A 22,913-nucleotide genomic window follows, 5' to 3' on the forward strand; every position below is an offset into this window, starting at 1 on the left:
GTCAGTCTGAGCTGGGCAGGAAGTCTCACTTATCTAACAGCAACTCCAAAGAATGTTAAAGGTGGAAAAATTTACCATTTAGAAAGGAATCACTAATTCCAATTTCCTTCTCTGGCAGAAAGGGTCAAAGAAACTTAAAACTACAGACAACCAGGGCCTCAACTTTATTATTTCAAACTGTTTCCCCACTGAAGTAAATTTTTGTAATAGTACTTCTTACAAATCCACAAGAGAAAATCTCACTCATTTAATGTTCTTCCATACTTCCTTTAATCCATAAACTTTCCAAAGGTGAGATTATAATGCACTAATATAAAGGGGCAAATCACAAACAACCAGGCCATCTGTCACAGTAATAAAGCCCAGTTTTCCATACCTGAAGTGTTGGATATACAACACGATGGAGAATTAACTGGTAAAACTCAGGCTCTGTGTCTTTAAGTTCCATTGCCACTTAAATAAGGTGTAATGAACACTGTCATGCTATTTCAGGATTAAAACACTGGATACTCTTAACAGAAACACTGTTTTAACAAGCTCCTTAATATCTGAAAGCATCATTACCCTCTGACTCATGTAATGCAGCAGAATCACATGAGTGAAAGTCCCACGTTTCTTGTGAAAGACACCTGAACATCAATGTGATTCAACGGTTATTTTATCCAAAACAGTGGATTCCTTCCTTACAGCAGATCTCTCACTCTCTCACAATTTACCTGAATATCTGAGAATCACAATATTGCTCCTTTTCCTTCTAAGACACAATTTCAATACTCTCAAGCCAAACATTTTATTTTTATAATTTTTATATAGATGATATACATATATACACAGTTTTTCCAGTGTCCCATAATTAAAGTTAGAAAAGTGGCACAGTTTGTTTCAGTGATACCTGTGGAACTTCTTTATTACATCATGTATATAAGTTTCCAAACTTCACTTGACTTAATTTTTGTATTTTAAATGAGGTTACTTCCCACTGAATCAGAGTATTTTTTATTACACACCCAGGAAATATGTAACCAAACACTGTATTTAATTTAGTTATTAGACCTCATCAAAATCTGCAAGCAACTTTTGAAACTTGACTTGTACCACATGCAGCCATGTGTGTACACTACACAGCACCAAAGAACAACCCAGCTGTCCTATTTTATTTCCAAGAACTGGCTGATTACCAAGTAGCTTGAACTTAGCGACATACACAGCAGCCAGGAGAGAAGGAGGTCCTTTTCTCTGCTTTCCAGATTATCAGCTTGTGGAAAAGAAAAAAGGTACATGAGAAGAGAGCAAGTCTTGTTCCTCCATGTGTGTTGGGAATTGACTCACGAAAGCACTTCAGAATTTAAAAATATTTCCAAATAGTATGGAAATCTCATGTTCTCTGTTCAACTTTTGGGGGTGATGATGGAGAACAAGCATGAGTTACATTCAGAGTGATTTAGATACTCAGGAGCCTACAAATGTAACATATGTATGGGAAGCTCTGTAAGTATTATGGAAGAGATCTAGTAGATTCATTGGAGATGAAAGGAAAAATACACCAGCTGAGAAAGACTGCAGAGTATGAGATACAGGAAAACTGAATACTAGAAAGAACTGGCTGGGCTTAAGATAAATTGGGATCTATTCAAATGTGCTTCGTAGTGCTCCTGTCATCGTTTTTGACAAAGAAATTCTGAAACTATGTACAATGTGTTGTAAGGTTGTGATGTTCAGAATGATGTGACTAAAGCCGTGGGGAGAGGAACAGCCTTCAGGCCAAGACTTATCTACTATATAATGTACATCTACATTACAAAAGCACACACAGGCAAGTATTCAAAAGAAAAAAAAAACACACCACCACCAACAACCACATTGTAAGGAATGACTCATCAATCATTCCTTATTAATTGTGATTCCGCCTGAAATAATTGACTAACTTCAAGCCATAGCCATAACAACAATGTGCTACCTACAGAATTACATGAAAGCTCATAAAAATACTTACTTGACCAGTTACTAAAGTCCTGTTTTTTAAGAAGTTCCAGGAGAATTGCAGGAAAGTAAAGATTGGTAAGTTTCACACTACATAATGAAAGACTAATGAAAGCTACTTTTAGGAGTACATTTAGTATCATATATATACTGGAAAATCAGTTCAGATTTTGTATGGAAAGGTACTGTCTCAAAAATCTCCTGGATTTCACTGAAAGATCAGTAAGAGAATACACATGAGAAATCAAACTGATACAGAGTACCTGGACTTTCAACGGGCATTTTGTGCTCTTTATTAAAGGAGAACTGCTACAGGACAAGAGGAAAAGTCCTCAGATGAGCTACCAAGTTGAAAGTAGGAAACAAAGAAATTAGCTTCACAGAAAGCTGTGCCAGCATATGGTGTCCAACACTAAAACAATCTGGAAAAGGGTGAAGAGTAAACTGTCAAGGTTTACTGGATGGTATCAAATTATTCAGGAAAGGCTAAACAAAAGGCTAACTGAAGAATTTCTCAAGGACTTCACAACAGTGAATAACTTTACAATAAACGACAGGTGAAGATCAGCATAAGCAAATGCAAAGTGATGCAGAGCGGAAAAATAAGATACTGTGAGTTGACTTAATATTCAGAAACAGGATGCTATGGTTATAGCTTTACAGCTGATCAAACTTTACACACCTCCTTCTCTGCACTAAGCACTTGTAGAAACGCAAGATAATATTAGGACAGATATAAAAAAGATGATCAGAAACGATTTACTGATGCTATCATAAATTCACAAGCATTCCTGTCTTGAGAAGAGCATGTAGATCTGAAAGTTCAAAGCAAATAAAAGGAAAAAGATTTTCACACACAACAGAAGCTGATAGTTTACACTGTTTCAAAATGCAACTGTACAGATTCAGAGAGGAAATCCATAAGGAGGTGGAAAGCTTGCTAAGACAGTCCAACTACTAATGGGAGGGTATTCTGGGGAAATATCAGTGTTTATTGCCCCACATTTTACTCTAAAGATCCATAACTGAGAGCTGTTGGAAACCTGGCTGACTCAGTACATATGGTTGTAAATTATGTTCTTCTGAATACTTGATATTAGCAATACTGTCCAATCATGTATGTGGATGACCATATATGCAGCAGAATGGCATCTGCCTAACATTTAATAATGATAATGCTCATGATAATAATAATAATAATTTAATAAACCAAGTAGACACCTGGCAAATACTGGCATTTTATTTACCTAAGAGAAAACTGAACAGAGGATAAGTGATCTTTTCTTAAAAGGAAAACCATCCCCTCCCCTACAGCACTCCTCACTCAGCGTTATTGTTCAGCATTCTCAACCACCATGATTTGGAAAAAGTCACAAAGTATCTCAGGTAAAAGTTGATACATATTATATACTCCTAGTTCAAGGAGTATTCCAGCACATCTGCAAGGGACATTGCACATTCCCTCTTCACATCTGATATCAGTGTAATTCATGATGTATTTTTAACTGCCTGTCTCAGCCACTCCTATCTACCCAACAGAAAAATTTTCCTCCTTATGATACAGTATTAACAAAAGAGGTTTAGGAAGGAGAACACAATCACAAGATCCACATGGATCAGCAGATGAGCAGTGATACAGAAACTACATGTAAAGACAAGCCTCTAGTTCTTACTCTGACTTACTCAAGAATATCCTGAACACAATCTGCCTGGAGATTTTTTTTATTATTTTTTTTTCCTCAACACTCATTCATTATCCTTGTCTAGGACTTGATACCAGGCTACATGAAGCATTTATTCAATCCATTACAACTGTTCTTGTAGTACATTAAAAGAGTACATTAAAAAATATAAAATTACACCAAAAAAAATAAATAATTTCTTTTTATATAAAAAACAGAACCAGAAAACTTCTCTAGAACTATTGTTTGTTGGACATTTTAAATACTAGTTTTATCATACTGTTCAAAGTCCAACCCTTCTGAACCAATAACTAAACAAATTGAACATCAATTAAGACAATTAGTGAATACAAAATTAATAAATTCACATCTCAAAGAATAACATGTCTAAATGATTTACCTCCTTCTGATCAAGCTGCAGAGAAGATTTTATCAAATCACGGAGAGCAGTAAGTTGTTTCTTTTCTTCATCTTGTGTCTGCTTTATCTACGGAAAGAGATTGCCATATGCTTTCTGGATGCAATGTGAATATTTTATGCATTCCAATATATAATTTTAGACATCTTGAGCAACTAGCACAACTATTCTGTATTTCAGCAGTATTTGGGTTTACTTTACGTATTCACCACCTATGCATGCAGTACTTGAAAAGCAAGCTATAATGACTGTACACTCCACATGCTCACTTTTGTTACTTTTTAATGGTTACTAAATTAGCCCCTGAAATATCAGTTAAATAACTCCAATAAGCTTGACAGATTACTTAAGGAATGTAGATACAGTTTAAATTAGTCACAAATTATAACAGTTAATGGGATTATTGTCATTCTGATTATATAAAAGCACTTGGCTGACAAGTAGAGCTTGGATTCCACATTATTATTTGCCTTCCTACTACAGTGCTATCATGAAGCAGTTAGTGACAGAAAAAATGAAAGTGGTAGCTAAAATTGGTGCTTAATAATTTTGTCTGATTCAAACATTTTATTTTAATGCAACATTAAATTAGTACAAGAATGAAAATATTTTTCCTAATAACTGTAAAAAATGGAATACAAAGTTTAAAACAGTTCAGATGTTTTTTCTTCAATCTAGCTATATACAAAGTTTCAAAGAACGTATTTTTCACTTGTAAGATACAAATGAAATATAAACCCTTGTAGCAATATCTAAACTATATTAATATAAATAAAGCATTTCCAGTTTTAGACATACATCTTATAAGTAATAAGGGAGATGTTCCACTCCCCTAATCATCTTCGTATACAAAGTTTAAAACAGTTCAGATGTTTTTTCTTCAATCTAGCTATATACAAAGTTTCAAAGAACGTATTTTTCACTTGTAAGATACAAATGAAATATAAACCCTTGTAGCAATATCTAAACTATATTAATATAAATAAAGCATTTCCAGTTTTAGACATACATCTTATAAGTAAACTTACATTATATAAGTCAGCAGCCAACTTTTCAATATATTGTTTAAGTTTATCAGCTGTTTTCAAGCCATCTTGGAAGAAGCTATAATGAAAAATACCTGTGATTTATCAGGAATATACCTAATTCATAACATAAAGTAGACTTGCAGTGAAAAGAACAATAAAACTTATCCAGCTCCTGCCATGTTCAAAAACAACAAACCAGTTGAACCAACAAACCCAGTTTGAACCATTTTACTCTCAATCTAATCACAAAATAGCACAGCTGCCACATCCCTTTAATGTTACATACTTCAGAAAGGTCTGATAGTTGTATATCAATCAAGAAATATTTAATATTATCTTGACAAATAAGCACTTTACATGATGACGGGTTAGGTTACAGATAAACAGAAGCTTAACTTGTCAAATATTTGTTCTAAATTAGAAATCTGAAGGAAATCAATTTATATTCATCACTCTGAAGCTTCTTTATTGTTGTTCCTTTGGGGGCTTTGTTTGGTTTTTTGTCAGTTTTTATGTCTTTTTTTGTTTAAAAACCCTTCCCAGTAGTTCTGAAGTATGACTTTTGTCAGTGGAAATATATTATTTGTTCAAGTCACAATGGTAAGTTAGAGAGACTATGGCTTAGCTTATTTCATTCCTGTTAACATGTTTCTCCTTAGTAACTTTTAAAATCTCTTTCCTGTATTTAAGTAAAAACTTGTGTATGTTTGTCTCTGTACTTCTACTGATGACAAGGTCATGTCTCACCAGTTTCAGCTCAAGGAATTTCAAAGAAATTACTGGCTTTCGCAGTTTTAATAGTTGCAGAAGAACTAAAAACTATTAAATAAAATAAACAGGCTATTTCTAAAACTATATTCCAGATCTGTCCCTCAAGTATTAAAATTAATTTTGTACACAACATGCAGGGCTTTCCCTTGCCCTCTTTCTGCATCACTCCACTCCCCCACTCACTCTCATACTCTACTGAAAGACAACATGACATGTTGTCTACTGAAAGACAATGGCATGAAAAAATGAAGTTGCAGACACTGGGCAGATTATAATTATGATAAAAATTCCTGATGTAACCAAAACAAATTGAAAGCAAAGGGAAACAGTTCTGTAAAAAAAGGAAATTTTAGCTAAAGCTTAAAAGCATCACACTTACTTGCACTGTGCATGATAATACTTAATAAGGTTCTGCAGAAGGTCCACACCTTTTTTTGTCTTGATTTCATTAACCTTAATAAGATACTGTATAGAAAGTGAAAAAAAAATATTGATAGTCATGCCTCATAACCTTCAACAGTTTTAAATCAATAAAACATTATTTACTTAATGACTTCTCTCTACCATTGCATCACAGTTAAGCAAAATGTAAAAGATACAAAAGTTTATTTGGCCATTCCTAAAAAATTCAAACACCCCAAAATCTAAAACAAATTTTCCAATTGTCTGAAGATTTCCCTTCTGCAATACTACTGCAAGTAATTAGTGAAACCTACTAAAGTAATAAATTCTATGTAATCACCACTAAAATGGAATAAAGGGAACTATTAATAAAAAAGCAGCTTTATGGAATTAACATATCCCTATATTTGATCATGTTATTGAAAAATTTAGAAGGCTGCAGAACACACACTGGAAGAAAGATATTAAAAAAACTGAAAGAACAATAAATATTTCCATAGTATATTTTCAGCTCAAGAATCTTAGCATAATAATTTAAAAACTAAGAAAACGAATAAAACAAAAGGAAGCCATGTTTTCTAGAGTTGCTAAAATAATTATCTTTATATTGCTATACTATGTGACATTGAAATAATTTCCTTCCTCCACCCCTATAAAAGGAAGTTGATTTCACTACCTTTATAGTAAGGCTCACAGGGTATTTTTAAGTTACAGTGTCATAATTAAAGGCTAAAACTTGTTTCTTACTTCACACATCTGTAGCTGAAATAGTCGTCTTTCCTTCTCCATTTCCTCTGCTATCTCAGCTCCTGTTATTTCAGTTCTTATCATCCCATGCTGTTTTGCATGTTCTCTTTTTTCCTTCTCAATTTTTGTGCTGAAATTATAATGAGAAAACATTTTAGAGCATTTATTCTATCACGTGATCTAGTATTACTTAAAAAAACAACAAAATCCAAGAAATACTAAAGAAGCCATTCTGAGGATTAGCTCCTCTACAACACCAAATACTATATATTTTTAAGTGTCCAGAAGTAATGGGAGTCATGAAGCTGCCCTTCCTTCCTTTCATCCTTTCACCTTTTTCTCTAGTTTGCATGCTACTTGGGGAAAAAAATTTAAACATCTCATTCTTTTCATATGAGGTGCTCCAAAGCCTTCATTTATGTACACTGCAATGTAAAGTACCCGTGTAGGAAACCTCTGACTGGGCAGAAAAAAAGGCAGAATATCTTAAATCAAGTATGTTCCATGCTTGTAAGGCAGGAATTAATAAAAACATAACATGACTTCCAGGCATCAAATTTTCAGAGAAACCAAGCACTGTAGTTCTGAAATACTGAAATACAAATATGGAAATAAGAGGCCATCCCAAGACTTTAATTAGAGCTTTGCAATGTGACTGTCCTTGTGTATCTACTCCGCAGAATAAACGGACACTCCATTTAAGCAATGCACACTCCTATCTAAGCAAACTTAGATTTCCAATACTGAGTAGAAAAATTGAAATAATTTTCTGATTTCCTCTTTTAAAATGATAATCTTTCTTCTCTAGCAGCCTATTTGAGAAAAGTAAAACTGAATATCTACTTCTGTACAACAGGTGACAAAGTGGTGTGTGCTTATTAGACTGGTACTCCTTGCCAGGGAAAAAATAATAAAAGGGATTCATTTATTTGGTTTTGAAGTCTGCTTTTCTCCAGGTAAGAAAGGTATAGTGTTTACATGTAGAACAAAGCACTTTTCAGCACCAAGCCTCTGAACTTGACTTGGTATTTGGTCTTGAACCAATTCTGGGAAATGGGGTTCTCTGAGAAATGTAAGGAACATCATCTTGGTCTTAATAACTCCAAGTGAAATTTGCTCACGAGAGAAGAAAGAAAAAAAAAAAAAAAAAAAAAAAAAGTAACACAACAACATGCATCTTTCTGTAAACTTTGCAAGTTCCAAACAGAATCCCACAGATGCTTCCATGTCTTTATGAGATACTTCTGTCTCCTAAGTGCTGTTTAATGGCATTTGGTATAAATGGGTTTGCAAATATATCCTTGATACTAATTTACTGTCTATAGAAAACTATAAACTGACTATAGTCAGTATTTTTGCAAAATACTCAGTATCTGTAAGAACTAAGTTACTAAACAAGAAAAAAAATCCAATTGTGCATGTAAATCTGACCACGCAACTGAGTAATTCTGTGATTTTGGGATAAGAATAGGCTTTTTTCCTTAGATTAGTAATAACCTCATATCCAGGTGAGTTGTTTAAAAGGTTTCAAAATTTTAATGAATTTTGAAGGGAAAAGTTACTATATGTAGCAAAGAAAATTATGCTGATAAGAAATGTTTCAGTAGTTCTTAGCAGTCTTTTTTCTCTCATGGTTTTTTTTCCCCTTCTGGTTAGACATAAATTAAATAAAGCTAATAAGAGGATTAAAAAGGGGAATAAATGAAAGGATACAAAAAATGAATTAATTGACAGATCTTGATTTCTGATAAAGCAACTGCTTATCACTTCCTTGAGAACATTCTGAACCATCCCACTAATACTTCTGCAGCTGTGATACTTCTCGTTTCTAACCATGTATTTTTAAGTCATTCTTTACCCACAGAAGACAGGTAGAGCAAGAATATATTTTTTTTAAACCTCAGATACTTTAGGAGTCACAGCAACTGCACTAAACTCTCAAAAACAGTTTTGCAACACAGCACAACATATAAATCTCAAATTTTACTACTTTATGTATACAGTTAAAAGACTGTATGAATGCCATGTGAAAATTCCAGAATTTATTTTGCAATGTTCAGAATCTGAGCATTAAGTATCTTCTGCACATTAAAGAAACACTGGGCAGTTATTTAACTACTTCACAGAGAAAATAAAAATATTTTACTTCTATTAGTGCAGAAGAGAGATCTACACAAGAGACACCTTGCCTATGTTCACCTTTATTATCTGTAGACACATTACTTAGTTTGGGACAAAAAAAAAAAGAGAGAAAACACTTACAATTTGGTTTCATAATCCTTCCAGGCTTTGTCAAAAGGCTTTTTGAGGTCCTTAGGAAACAGAAAATGTGCTTAGTACATGTTTAAAACTTTGAAAATAGAAGTAAAAAAATGCTTTTCCTTCAAAACTTTTCAGGCAGCAGGTGGAAAAAATAGTAGTTTTTTCATCTTGTAAATGATTACTTTCCTGTGCACCTTAAGACAGGAATTTACAACTCAATTCTAACGAAGCAGTCACACCAATTTTTAATTTGTTCTTTCAGCTACATACAGAATATCAATAGATGTCAACATAAGAAATAATCTCATGAGTGAATGGAAAACAGACACAAGACAGCTGAATCTAAAAACATTTCCCTAAATAAAAAGCTAGTTTTCAATACTTACCCCTTTAACACCTTTTAAGTCTCCTTTTAAGAGAGAATCCAGAGTGAAAATAACATTGTGGCTTAAACCCTGGAGCTAAAAAGAAAAAAATAATTATACTAGTATCAACCAAAAAGATGTATTATTATCTTATCAAGATACTGCCAACAAGTCTTTCAGCTTCACTAATGACTGATAGAATGGCTTGGGTTGGAAGGAACCTCAAAGATCATCTAGTTCCAACTACCCTGCCATGTGCAGGGACACCTCCCACTAGACCAGGTTGCTCCCAGCCCCATACAACCTGGCCTTGAACACTTCCAGGAACAGGGCACCCACAACTACCCTGGGCAACCTGTGCCAGCGTCTCACCACCCTCAGTAAAGAAATCCTAAAAAGCACCATTCTTGAACTTGATGTTCATTATCCTCTGGAAAGCACTGGGGTCTCAGTATGGCAGAGGGGAAGGTGGTTCTTTTGAATGCAGGTTATTCTACAGCTACTTAATTACCAGCAGATAGCATGTGAGCCACCCAAATTATTTTATTTTTGGACAGCTTGCAGGCAATATAACTCACAATTACTCTTAGCAGGAGATGGATTCAAACTCAGAAAACATAAACCACAACCTTTTACCTTCATGTTTAAGATATCTTGACAACTGTTTCATGTGCCAACATTTTAAATTTTTTAAAGCCACAAAATCTTATGTTCAAAATATACTCAAGGAAAGATGAGGGCAACCACCAGAACAACTTGAACTACAGACTCAAATAATAACATTAACACAGAGCAGTGGTTCTTCATGGCTTAAAAGATGAAGATCTGAGAAGGGATTTTCTCCTTAATTGCACCATCATAATTAATGTAGAAATATTAATCTTTTTATGAAAAAAAAAGGCACCTCATCACTTGCAGTGATTAAACCCCAAAAGTTTTTTTCTTTATCTGGTTTTACTGAAGGAATTTATAGTGGATACTCTAAGCTTTGACTCTACTAGAGAGTGAGGTTCTGTTTCTCCTTCTTAGCTTAAACATTTGCACATTGCCCCCTGTATTATTTCATAACAGAAATAAAAGGAGCCAGGGAATTTGTAGAGGATTATGCCTTTTCACAATCTGCCCTCTGTTGGGTTTTTATCTCATTATATCACAACTAACAACTCCCTGCCCAGGTCTATTTTTTTATACTGATTAAGGCAATACTTACTTTATCAACATACTAATTAAAGGTACTATTGTTTCCATTCTCAACCATTTAAATCAGCTGTCACCTAACAACCTTAACTGAAGTTTCTATCATGTAAGAATTTTGAGAAAAAATATCCAAAATACTTCAATCTCAGACTAGTTCATAAAAAAGGAACACATTTCTGTGATATGGCTGGATATGGCAGTCTTAAAGCAGTTATCAGCGCAGGTATGAACAACAGCACAGTACTGTTGCTTTATTTTATTTTTTCAAAACAAATCCATTAAGGATAACTAATTCAAGCCATTAATACCTGGCCTGAAATTACAGAACAGTAGCCAGCTACTATGTCAGCTAGGAAAAAAAACACAACACCTAAATAGCAGTGTATGCTGCCAATATGGTAATTTTTTGGAATAACTTAATCCATTGTTGAAGACTTGATAAAACAATAGTTCAAATTAATTAGAAACATGTCTGATAACAAAGTTAAATAGTCTCACATCTAGAACAAAATAAAGAAAAAAACGTAACAGATGGAAATACATATGATAATTTGGGAAGGAGGGATGTGAAGAGAAGATGAATTGTCCAAACAGATTAGCTGGGGACATTCACAGGAAAGGGAAGAGGGAGAAAAGTTCAGGATTTAACCATTTGGAAAAAAAAGCCAAGCACCATGCAAAATTAAAAAAAGTAATCTGCAAGTGCTGCAAATGTTCTTTCAAAAGCTGATATAGATCAATTTAAAGATACTGACACATTTGGTTTCACATATGCAGATCTTCAGACTGATTTTTAATGCATTATTATAATGAATCACTGTATAAAGAATGAAACCTGGAACAGGAAAGAAGGCAGAAGTAGTAAAAAGCAGAAAAATCTATTCTCGTAGGACACTCAGAGATTGCTGAAAATGCAGAGCAGTGGTGACAATGGCCAAGCACAATGTAATTACCCTAACCATGTGTTACAGATGTGCTCACTGTGTCTCATCATATAATCTTTAAAAAGAAACAGTCAGAAATGTACGCTATTTTTATGTTTTGAGTTTCAGATTTTATATCTAGGGATAACATCAACAGTTTTCAGTAAAATTTGTGTATAGTCTTATTTGGTTTTATTTTTTACCTTTTCTGTAGAGCAATAATTTCAAGATTATTTTCAAAAGTTTTATATGCAATACAAGTTGCAGGCTTTACTTCATAGTAAGTGATCATAGAAAGTGAAGATTACTTTCAAAGTGGTCACTCCATAATTCTTTCACACAGAAGAAAATAAACAATTTTGTACCCTCCTTCTCTTGAAATATGCATATCACAATTAATAGGAAAATATTTGATGAATAATAATTAAATTTTAAAATATTTAATAAAAACAGAGTGAAGAGTATTTTTGTTGCCTTCTGTGTAGCTTCATTTCTTATTTGTCTTCCAGTCTTTAAAGCGTATTCATCACTTTGCTGTAAAGTTATTAAATAAGGCAGCAATAATCTCCTCCATTTGAAGAAAAAAAAAAAAAAAAAAGCCTATTAGCTAGCCATTAATATTAATACCACGGTGGGGCTTCAACCATGACATTATGCAGTCCTCCTCTCAGTTGTTTTTTCACTGGATCTCAACTTCTATTTCAATATTATAAAAATATTTTTCTCTCATTGCAATTAATCAGACTGATGCTTAAAAATACCAGTGTGTCAGCAAAGCAGAACTGTCCATCTTGAATAGAAGAAAGCTGAAAAATCACTGCTCTTAAAATGCTGATACAGCAATCTTGATATCTCCTTGAGACTGCTGAATGGGGGGATACCCTATTTTAAATCCTGCCAACAATTAATTTAGATAAATAATGCTTTGTAGTCTAGCTGAAATAATATAACGTTGTTCTGAATGAGTGTGGCTTCCTAATTACCTTCTTCTCAATCAGAGATACTTTAAATAAATACATCACCTTCCTCCTCCAGTTGAAAAGTTAAAAATTTCTGTGGAAGACCTGAAAGGAATGATGTGGTCCAGACAGCATCCAAAAAACTAGAGTACTACTCCCAAACTGTCCTCAAACTGCACTTTAAAACACATTTTAGAGTACTTATTTTTAATTGTGTGCTACAGTAAGATTAAAATAGGCCAAAATCACCCAGAATGAGAGAAGTCTTTAGAGGAAAGCAGGTCCCTCGTGTGTCTTCTGGTCATTAAAACTGCCAACACTGAAACAAAGGATGATCCAGGCAACAGGCCAGAGCAAGCTTCATGAGGATAAATGTGATCACCCTTACATTACTGAGTTGGTGATGAAGCACAGGTCAGACTCAGAAGGCAGAAATTAGCAGAAGCATGAGAGGTCAAAAGTGATACCCCAGGACCTCTGCTCTGAGGTGTTCATAAGTGAATCTCAGAAGAGTGCAGTCAGGTGAGAGTATCTACTGATACTAAGCTATTCTGGGTAGTAGAGGAAAAGGCTGGTATGAAGAATTGCATAAGAAGCTTGTAATACCACTGAAAGAGTGAAATTAAAAATTGAAGTCTATGCTGAAAAATGTGATGCATAAAGAGAAAAAACCTGCATACAGAATTATGCTTATGAAATCACAGACATGAAGAAAAATGTCTCAAGGAAAAAAAATACCTTGAAGTTACAACACAGAATCCCTTGAAAACATCAAGCTCAGTGGTTAGTAATCATAAAGCAACCAGCCTTCAGAAAAGGAAGCAATAAATGGAAACGTCTTCACATTTGTCCCCCCTTATTTTAGAAAAGGGCACAAGGGTATTAAGAGAAGATACAAAAAGGACCAATACAGACAGCTCAAGTTACAGAATAACAGTCTCAGCTAGAGAAATAACAGATTAAGGAAAAGCAAGAATGAAAGCTATATCAAATTCCTGGGAAAAATAGGGAATTTTTTTTTTTTTTTTAAGACATAAGAGTCAGGGAACAATAAATGAAAGGATCCAGTTCAAAAGAAATAGAATCGATACATTGGAGACAGCAGTTCATTCTGGTGCTCTGGAGGAATCCACCATGGTCTGTGTCAAGCACAGCATACATTCAAGAAATCCTTAGACAAATTTGTAGAAGAAATACCTAACTAACAAGGACTGCAGAGCAAAACATGCTGTCTCCAGCTCCAGCATCTCTGAGCTGGAGACTGTTTTCTTGACCACAGTACAGAGGTTATCCCCATATGTTTGCTCTCTTCCTAAATACTTCCCCAAAGATTCACTCTTAAGCAACTCTCAAAGCCAGGGTACTGGCTATACAGACCTTTGGTTTGATCTAAAGCAGCTGTGCTCGTGCTAGGGACTCTAGTAAAGAAAGCCTGTAATATTGCTTATACTTTACACACCAACAAGCTTGGGGTTAAGCCCAACTATAAGAAAAACAGCAAATTGAAGCTACCACTTCCTAAATACAACAGCTTTCAAACCCACGAAACATTATTTGACAAGAAATGTGGCTTAGTTACTTTCAGCAATCAAAGATATTTGCTATGACTACACTTTTATTATCCAGCTTTCAGAAGTAAAAGGCTGAAGATGAACTTGAGATTAAACAAAACTTTAAACCACATTCATAAGCCTAACATCTAAGCAACGGATACTATGTATTTCACAGAGAGAACTGACTGCTAACACCATTGAAGCAGGCTCCCCAATAATTATTATTCTTCCAGAAAGGGAAAGTTTCTCTTTGGGAGGTAAGACAGAAATAGCTAGTGGTATTGGATTCTTAACTGGAATAACATAAAATCAGAGAATCACTTAAAATAAGGTCCACAAGAAGAGTTATAAAACATCACCCATCACTTGAAAATTATGCCTCAAGTGATGCTTCAACACTTAGATTTTTCTTCTTAACTGCCAATTAGCAATCACACAGAGTGAGGGTTGAGTAACACACCCTGTGGAGATAACCTCTGTAGAAATTCTATTGTATTTTGGAAAAAAAAATAATGAAAGTATCTCTAAAATTATCATCCGGATCACGCAGCTGTTGTACTGTATTTTATTTTGGAAAAACTAAAATAACAAGAAAGTTTGAAGGTCCTCACCAGGTTCTTCAGCAGCGTTGATAATTCTTTAGTAAGTGTGGAAAATTTTACAAAAGCTGTGCCAAGATCTGGATTATCCCGACTTAAAAAATTACTTCCAAATTTATCTAGCACTTGTGCATAGTTTTCTTCATTTTGAACATGATCTGCAAAAAAAACAAAAAAAATTACAAGTCAGAAAGTTTCTTTCTTGTAGACAGATAATTATTTCAAGCTTCTATTTTGCAATGTAGTGACAAACCAACTGACAAACATACTTTCAAAAGAGCCACAAGTTAATGCCTTTACTGAATATTACAATCATGGTATTAAAAATAATTCTTTAGCAAATAGAAATACATATGGTTTTTTTTTAAGCCAGTGAGTTGATTGGAATACATAAATGAAAAAAGCTCTGTGGTTATTAATAAAGAAATAAAATCAATAAAAGATCTATCAATATAAGTATGTGTGCTCATTTTCTAAACAACATCAGAATTTGTAATTGTTTACTGTAATGCAAACTTTTAAAAATTGTAATGTAGGACAATTCTATAGAATAAATAAAGCCACTAGTATTAGATATAAAACTAAGGGAACAAGTTGGAATCAGACTGCAAGTTTAAAAGAAGAAACACATCTTACAGAACAAGACTGCTTCTATTAGTTTCTCTTCTGGCATCCATTTCCATTTTGTTTTTTTTTAATTCTATTTTAGCATCTTTAAATAGAAAATTTACCACTAGAGCCTTTGGGACGCTTTATCAACTCCATCTTTCTTACAGGAATATTGTTGTTATTAATTAAATCAATATTTCACTTTAATGTGTTTCCTAGTCATGCTGGCTTTTTCTGTAAGCCACAAACACAAAACCACAGATCTATTCCAACTACAATGTCTGTGCAGTGAAAGGGAGGAGGGAAAGGGAGAACAGATGCCAGTAGGTACCACGTTTTTTCCCAAAAAGACCTACAAGTTTTATTTTCTTCAAGTTATTGTGTTGCCTTACAGCATTTGAATAACATGGAAGGTGTGTGAAAGGAAACTCTAAACTAGATACTAAAAAAAGACACTTTCAAACAAGGCTTGTAGATGAAGCCTCACAATGCATGCAGCTACTTTGATATTAACTAAGAGCTGATGAAGAGTCAGATAATAACATTTCTAAGGTATTAGAGGTACTCAAAACAACAGTGCACCAAAGCTCCAACAAAAAGAAAAAAATTTAGAAGACAAATAGATTAACAGCAGAAAACAATACTAATGTTTGTTTACCAAAATCAAAACCCACACATCAGACAAGTTACATTCTGAAGTCAGACTTTAACAGTGAGGCTTTCAAAAGGCCAAATATTTAATCATATGTTAGTATGGAGCTGTTACTCAAATGGTTTGCTTTTCGTAGCAGCAAATTTGTTTCAAAAGCATATGTTTTAATGAAATAGCTTAGCATTAAAACCAAGGAAGCCACTGTATAATAATAAAATATGCGTTTTGTTTCAATGTGAAAGCTGTTGCATATGTATACACAGAAGACTATCTCAGAAGGAGCTTTGTCTATGCAGTTCTGAGCTTATAAAGCTCAGATGCACCCTACTGTTCTGAAGAAAAAGGATAATGGGACAGGGTTAGATCATGGAACACCTGTCCTTGCCGGTGAAGCCCTTTTAACCTCACCACATTTCCTAAAATTTTTATTTGAAGTGTTGTTTCATAGAGCACTTTTAAAAATAATTTTGTAAAGAGACTGAAAAAGAGCTGAAGATGACTATTTCCTTTATCTGTGGAAATTGCCAGACAAAAAAAGAAGCAGGAAGCAGATCATTCTCCTAGAACAATATTTAAGAAATTCTCAAGAATCCCAGATCACAAATCACCTAAAGCTGGACATGAGACTTTGATTATGATGTAAAAGGAAAATGTCTGTAATCACCACACATATACACAAAAAACTCAAGTACTCTGTAGTATATTAATTTTCACTTAAGTATCAACATGAGTCTTGTAAAAGGAGAAACAATATTTTCTTTTGATGTCATAAGGTAGTTCCTTATGTGACCTTAAACGTACATAGATGAAAAATTAAATCTGCAGTGTAAAAATTCAACATACTAAAATCAACATGCTTAGAGCAAAAACATATTTTAATGTCCCTGTAGGTCCCTCATGCCAAGAAAAAATTACTTCCCTGTGTCCTAATAGAATTTCCTTTGTGGAAAGAAAGCTGTAACATGCATGACTTGATGTTTACTTCCTTAGATACAAGTACTGCAGGAAGGACTTTAGTAGCCCTAGAAGAGAGAGACACGAACACTGGCAGCAGTACATACAAAAGATAACATTTGCCTTCCAGAACTTGCTCTTGTCTTCTCAATATCATAAACAAAGCTCAGTACTATGATGAAAATAGAACAGCTTTCCCAGACAGACATCCTCCTCCTTCAGCACCTCCTCAGGAGGTGCCAGGATCATGGGCATTTGCAGATGGGCTCTGTACCCGCTGACCAAGGGAGCTCCCTTCACAGGGACTGCAGGCAGGGAATGGGGTTTCACTAACCCCCCTCCCCGATGCCATCTGGCAAGGCAGGCAGTAGCACCTGAGCCCATGTTGAGGGCCCTACAGAACCACAGACATGAAACAACATCCTGCACTGGATATAGCAGAGAGCTGAAGGATGCATTTTTTTCTTCTCCACAATTCACACCTTCAGTAGGAGGCAGTTGCACTAGATGATCGTTGCAGATCCCTTCCAACCAAAATATTCTAGTTTAGAAACACTTGGCACAGAATCTACCACTGATTTTTAGAAAATCTTGATATGGCTCTTTGCACAGCAATGTCGTGGCAACCCTCACTTCTGCACTGTAATGTATACCCTGATTGTGTGTTGAGAGGAGGAAATCATACAAATACATCTGAAGCCACAAATCCAAGCAACTGAGGAAGAAACTACAGCCTCAGCAGCCTCTTGCTACACAGAAACACTGACCAGAAGAAGGGAACACTCACACTGAGCCCTGAACACCGTGGAGGCTCAGACTTAGGACTCCCAGGGCTGAATCCCACCTCATGCTGCTGCCCCAAGCAGTCACCTGAAGTTGTCTGTGCCTAAAGCCACCTTTTGGGAAACTTCTCCCAGGACAAAGATAGACTTAAATCATTATTCCCAATGCATTCAAAGGATTTGTACTCTATCACTGACACCCGTATAAGTCATTAAGTACTATGTTTATTTCTTATTCAAAAGCTACCAGAAATTTAGTATATGCTTCTGAAACCAGTGAAATTCATGTCTACTTGTCTACTTTAATTTAGCGAAATTCATGTCTACTTTAAATAAGGAAATAGAAGAACAAATACGGTGAAAAGAAGTTAAAGCATAGCTTTTATACACTAGGGAAAACACATCACTAGAATTAAAGCCTTAAATTTACTTTGTCTAAAACAGTTATTTTCAGATATATTATCCTGCAAACACTGAAGAGCAACAATAAAAAAGTTAGTTTACAGAAGAAAAATACACAAACACAACTCCTCCCAGTCACTTATTACACTTTAATTACACCCAAAATGTGAATTAAATCTAAATTATTGAAAATTACATCTGTATATATGCTTAAGTCCAAAAAAAAACAAACCAAAACCCAAACAAATCATGATTCAGAATCCCGATTAACTTGAAACGGTTTTTATGTTGCACTTACAAAATGGCTTTGTTCCACGGGTAGCCAGAGGAAAAATAATCAAGGTCAGAGCCAGGTTGCATTTATGAATGAAAAAACATACACATGATAAAAGATTCAAAAAGACCTTAGAAAAAGCAAGAAAGCTGGCACGGTTAAAAAGGATGGCAAGGAAGTTATTTGAAAGAAGAATGCACCCTTTCTTATTTCATCCTTCAAAAAGCTGCAATCTAATGAAAAAATAATGGAAAAGAAGAAATATTTGCCCATCATATTCTTATCTGGACTTGATAACAATAATGCCTTTTGGACGGAGATTGCTGAAGAAAAAAGAATAAAAGATTCTTTCAAAGATTTCCAGAGCCAGGAGCACCTCAAAGAGCATGCAAGGTTCTCCAGATCATCACGGTGTAAAAGCACTGAGAGATGAGCCACCCCAGAAAGGTAAATTACTACTTTTTGCATCTTTCTTCATCACTGACATGCCTGAAGAAATTCTCATGGAAGAATTTTCTTTCAACTCCGTTTCAGAGGATTTATAGCCAATCTAAGTGCTAAGAGTAGAATTCTTAAAAGCTGACAAAATGAACAAATCACTTAGACTTAGGTACAGAACAATAAAATAGGCAAATATGTATTTATAAAGTAAAGCCTCTTATTTATAACAACCTCAATACTATAGGAAGACTGAGAAGCAAATACAACTGCTATTTTTAATAAGAGCTCCAGAGAGAACTGAGAATTCAAGTATGCACCAGCAGAGTAATAATGCTGATATATTCGTCAGGCAAATTTGTAGAAACTACAGTGCAGAACAGAATTGGTGGACATGTGGATAAAAAAAAAAAAAAGCTGAACAATAAACACAGCCGCTATAAAAAGAAATTTTTACTTTACAAACTGCCCTGTCCCAACTCCCTCCACTCCCAGGTGATCAAGAAGCCCTGTGGGCAGAGGAAATACACATTAAATTACCTGTTTGGATTTCTGAAAAGGTCTGTCCGTTAACAAAACACTAAAAGGAATCAAGCAAAGGACAACAAGGATGAGCCTCATATGGAGGGAAAACAGGTCAAAAAGATGAGATGGGGGAAAGGAAGGAGCAGGAGTTAATTTTCTCAACGGACGGAGGTCACTAGTGAAGTCCTGTATGATAACATACTGTATACACATCACTGTAACAGTGATAAGGCCCACACCATTTAACACCATATAAATTATGAAATAAGATTTATAGTGATAAGCTCTGTTCTTCTTTTCCATGCAACACTATAAATTATTAAAGGCAACAGAAAAAACGCTGACTCCAAAAGTGAGATTAATCTGTCCAAACACTGTCTTCCACAACAAAGATATCCATATTGGAGCTTGGGGACTATCCTTCCTTTTATATTCAGCAAAGGAAAAATTACATCTCAGCTCATCCTAAGGCAAATGCAGAGGATCTTAAGGTCCCTTTCAACCCAAAAGATTCTATGAGTCCATTAAATCAGATGCATCTGACCCTAGAAGTCTCTACATATATTTATTGTACTCAGAGTCTAGGGCAAGAAGTTCACATCTTGGAAGCTCCCAAGTTAGATGAGGTATCCCATGTTGAATGTCCATTACCTGACATTGTGAATTAGGTAGAGTAACACAAGAAGGCAAACACTGTTAACTTCAAGAAATTATTGTGTAACTAGACATTATAAAGGTTCCGGAGTTCTATCACCTCAACCTTTGTTAAACAAAGCATGCTGAAACCCTTGATATTGTATACAGTTCCTGTCACTGGTGCCAAAATTAAATTCTCCTCCCTATTTTAAAAAACAAAGTCTATGCTGCCACTTTGAAGAAAGAGAGTGAGAATGAATAAATGTATGCGACCGTTTCTGTAAAAGAGAACAAACAAAATATCACCCCAAAAGCCCCAAGGGCTGCTGAGTTTAGAAGAGGGATATTGTGGATGACTGTGGGAATAACTTACCCGAGAAACCTATTTCAACAGTTTGAATGGACAAAACTGAATGAAATTTGGATTCATCCACCAAAAAGTCCTCCAACATTACTCCAGCCAGCTGTGGGACTTCCAAGCTCCCTACGTATTCTCATGCCCCAGAATATGCAAAAGTCTCTCAATTTCCCATCAAATTACGTCATTCTGGTGGGCTTGAAATCAATGTTTTGAGTCATGGACAGGGCCAGCCTGTTCCTCAGGGGACATCAGGCTCAAGGAGTATAACACATCCTTTGCAAGGAAGCAAGAGTACATGTAACTCGATTGATGCAAAATTATCTATGGCAAAGACTTACATTCATTTATATTCCTTAGGCAAAATTAACTGTAGAAGTCCGTTAAAAAGTATCAAGCATCATGATTATGAGTCCTGACTCAGCCAATTCCTGATTTTCATAGCATTGCGAGCTGAGAAAGTGTTAAAAAAACCCACAAAACCAATATTAGTGTTTTTTGGCTTCCTTCAAGCATCTGCTGTTCATCATTGTGGGACACCACGTGCATTGCTGGTCTAACTGAGTACCTTTGGTTTTGCATAGGTTTTATGTTTTTAGTTCTCCACTGTGTAAATTATTTTGACTGTATTTGGGAGTTACACCAGGAAACTAATAAAAAAGAGCTATTGAAAAATCTACAACAAAAATAATTGTGCAGTTTACTGCTGTTACAATTCAATCCAAATGTTATGGGAAAGCTAGTCAGAATGGATTCTCCATTAAGTTAATACACCAGTCATGTAAGACGGGTTCCTAGTTAAAGATGCAATCTATCATGACAGAAATAAACAGCAAACCAGATAAGGAAGAAGTGGTGAGAAAGAGATATCAACTTGAGTCTCTCACTGCATTTCATGAAGTATTTCCCAAAAAGTACTTTCAGATACAGGAAAAAGGGATTAAAGAATCACAGAATGGTTTTGGTTGGAAGGGACCTCAAAGATAATCTAGCTAATTTTGTCCATAAGGCACATTTAGAGATAATTTGAAAAGATATATATTTTTTCTTCCAGATACAATGATGACACAGATCAGAATCACTTTCTAGCCTCTGTTGTGTAGGAGATGCTAACAGCACTTGAAAACATAACAGCACTTGAAAACATCCAGTGACAGATAGAAAATTTTCCCCACAGGCGCAAGCTCTAAAGTAGCTTCTGCTCAGTGGATACTTGGTGATAAATATCACAAAATGGTTTGGGTCATAGTTCAACTCCCCTGCATGGGCAGGCACATCTCCCTCTACACCAGGTTGCTCAAAGCCCCATGCAACCTGGTCCTGAACACTTCCAGAGATGGGGCATCTAAAACTTGCCTGGACGATCTGTGCCAGTGTCTCACCACCTTCGTAGTGAAACATTTCTTACTCATGTCTAAGGGTGAGACCTTTCTAAGGGATTTCCACACTACTGTACTGGCATGTTCCCATATTTCCACAGTAGTAGATCTAAACGTAAATATGACAAATGCATGAGGGATGTGCACAAAAAGCAAAATTACTTTGGGTGACATTTAAGCTTTTTTTGTAACAGAAGAGAGTCCCTTGTGGTTCATAATTCAGCAATGAAGAGGAACAAACCAACACACCAGAGCTAGGGTTTTCTGAAGAATTATGTATGAGACATTGCACTGTGTGAATGTCAGTGTTCAAATACTACTTCAGGCACAAAACAAAAAAATCCCAACACCATCCAAAAAATTCTAGCTATGACTTTTGGTTGAGTATGAATAGAAGAGAGAAGGATTTCTGTCCCCTCTAAATAAACATTTCACACCATTCTAGCTAGAGTTTTTAAAAAGAGAGCAGTTTTAAAATAGAAGTTTAAACACAGTCTTAGCTTCTAGCAAACAACTAAGTTTACAAAACAAAATTCCAATTTCAAGTTCTCAAAATGTAGTTAGAAGCTTTCTTATGAAATATGAAAACAGTCACCTAACTCTTGCCTGAGCTCATATTTGCCAGTGCATTTTATAGTTGGCTTAGTATGTTTTACATGAAGTTAACCATCAGTGAAATCAACTTTCATCACTGAAGCATAAAAAGAAAACAACAGGCTCAGCAATTATTTTTGTAAAGGCAAGCGAAACAAGTTTGAGTTTTAATTTGGTCACTTCGTTTTTGTATTCATTTTTTCAAGGTTTCACATGTATAACACATGCATTTATTCCTCTTCTTACTAACCCTACTTCATGTTTAGCAGTTACTGCACGAATCATCTCCTGTGCACACCTATGCAAATGACAGTGTAGCATCTCACAACAGCTTTCTGAAGAGGGAGCTAGAGTATCATGTCTAGTGCTTCCTTTAATCCAAAAGAATTCATACTAACTTGTATCTTTGAAACAAGACTTGCCC

General features: G+C 35.0%; 1 protein-coding gene across 1 annotated transcript in view; it reads right to left on the reverse strand.

Moving 5' to 3' along the window:
- Positions 1–22,913, reverse strand: part of ASAP1 (ArfGAP with SH3 domain, ankyrin repeat and PH domain 1) — a 129,364-nt gene that overhangs the window by 49,390 nt on the left and 57,061 nt on the right. The window contains 7 exon segments of the mRNA XM_010002273.1: positions 4,063–4,149; positions 5,109–5,184; positions 6,259–6,344; positions 7,029–7,158; positions 9,291–9,340; positions 9,677–9,751; positions 14,899–15,044. Of these exon segments, the coding sequence (XP_010000575.1) occupies positions 4,063–4,149; positions 5,109–5,184; positions 6,259–6,344; positions 7,029–7,158; positions 9,291–9,340; positions 9,677–9,751; positions 14,899–15,044 (650 nt within the window).

The sequence above is a fragment of the Chaetura pelagica genome, unplaced genomic scaffold, assembly GCF_000747805.2.
Source record: "Chaetura pelagica isolate M959 unplaced genomic scaffold, ChaPel_1.0 scaffold27, whole genome shotgun sequence".
Lineage (NCBI taxonomy): Eukaryota > Metazoa > Chordata > Aves > Apodiformes > Apodidae > Chaetura > Chaetura pelagica.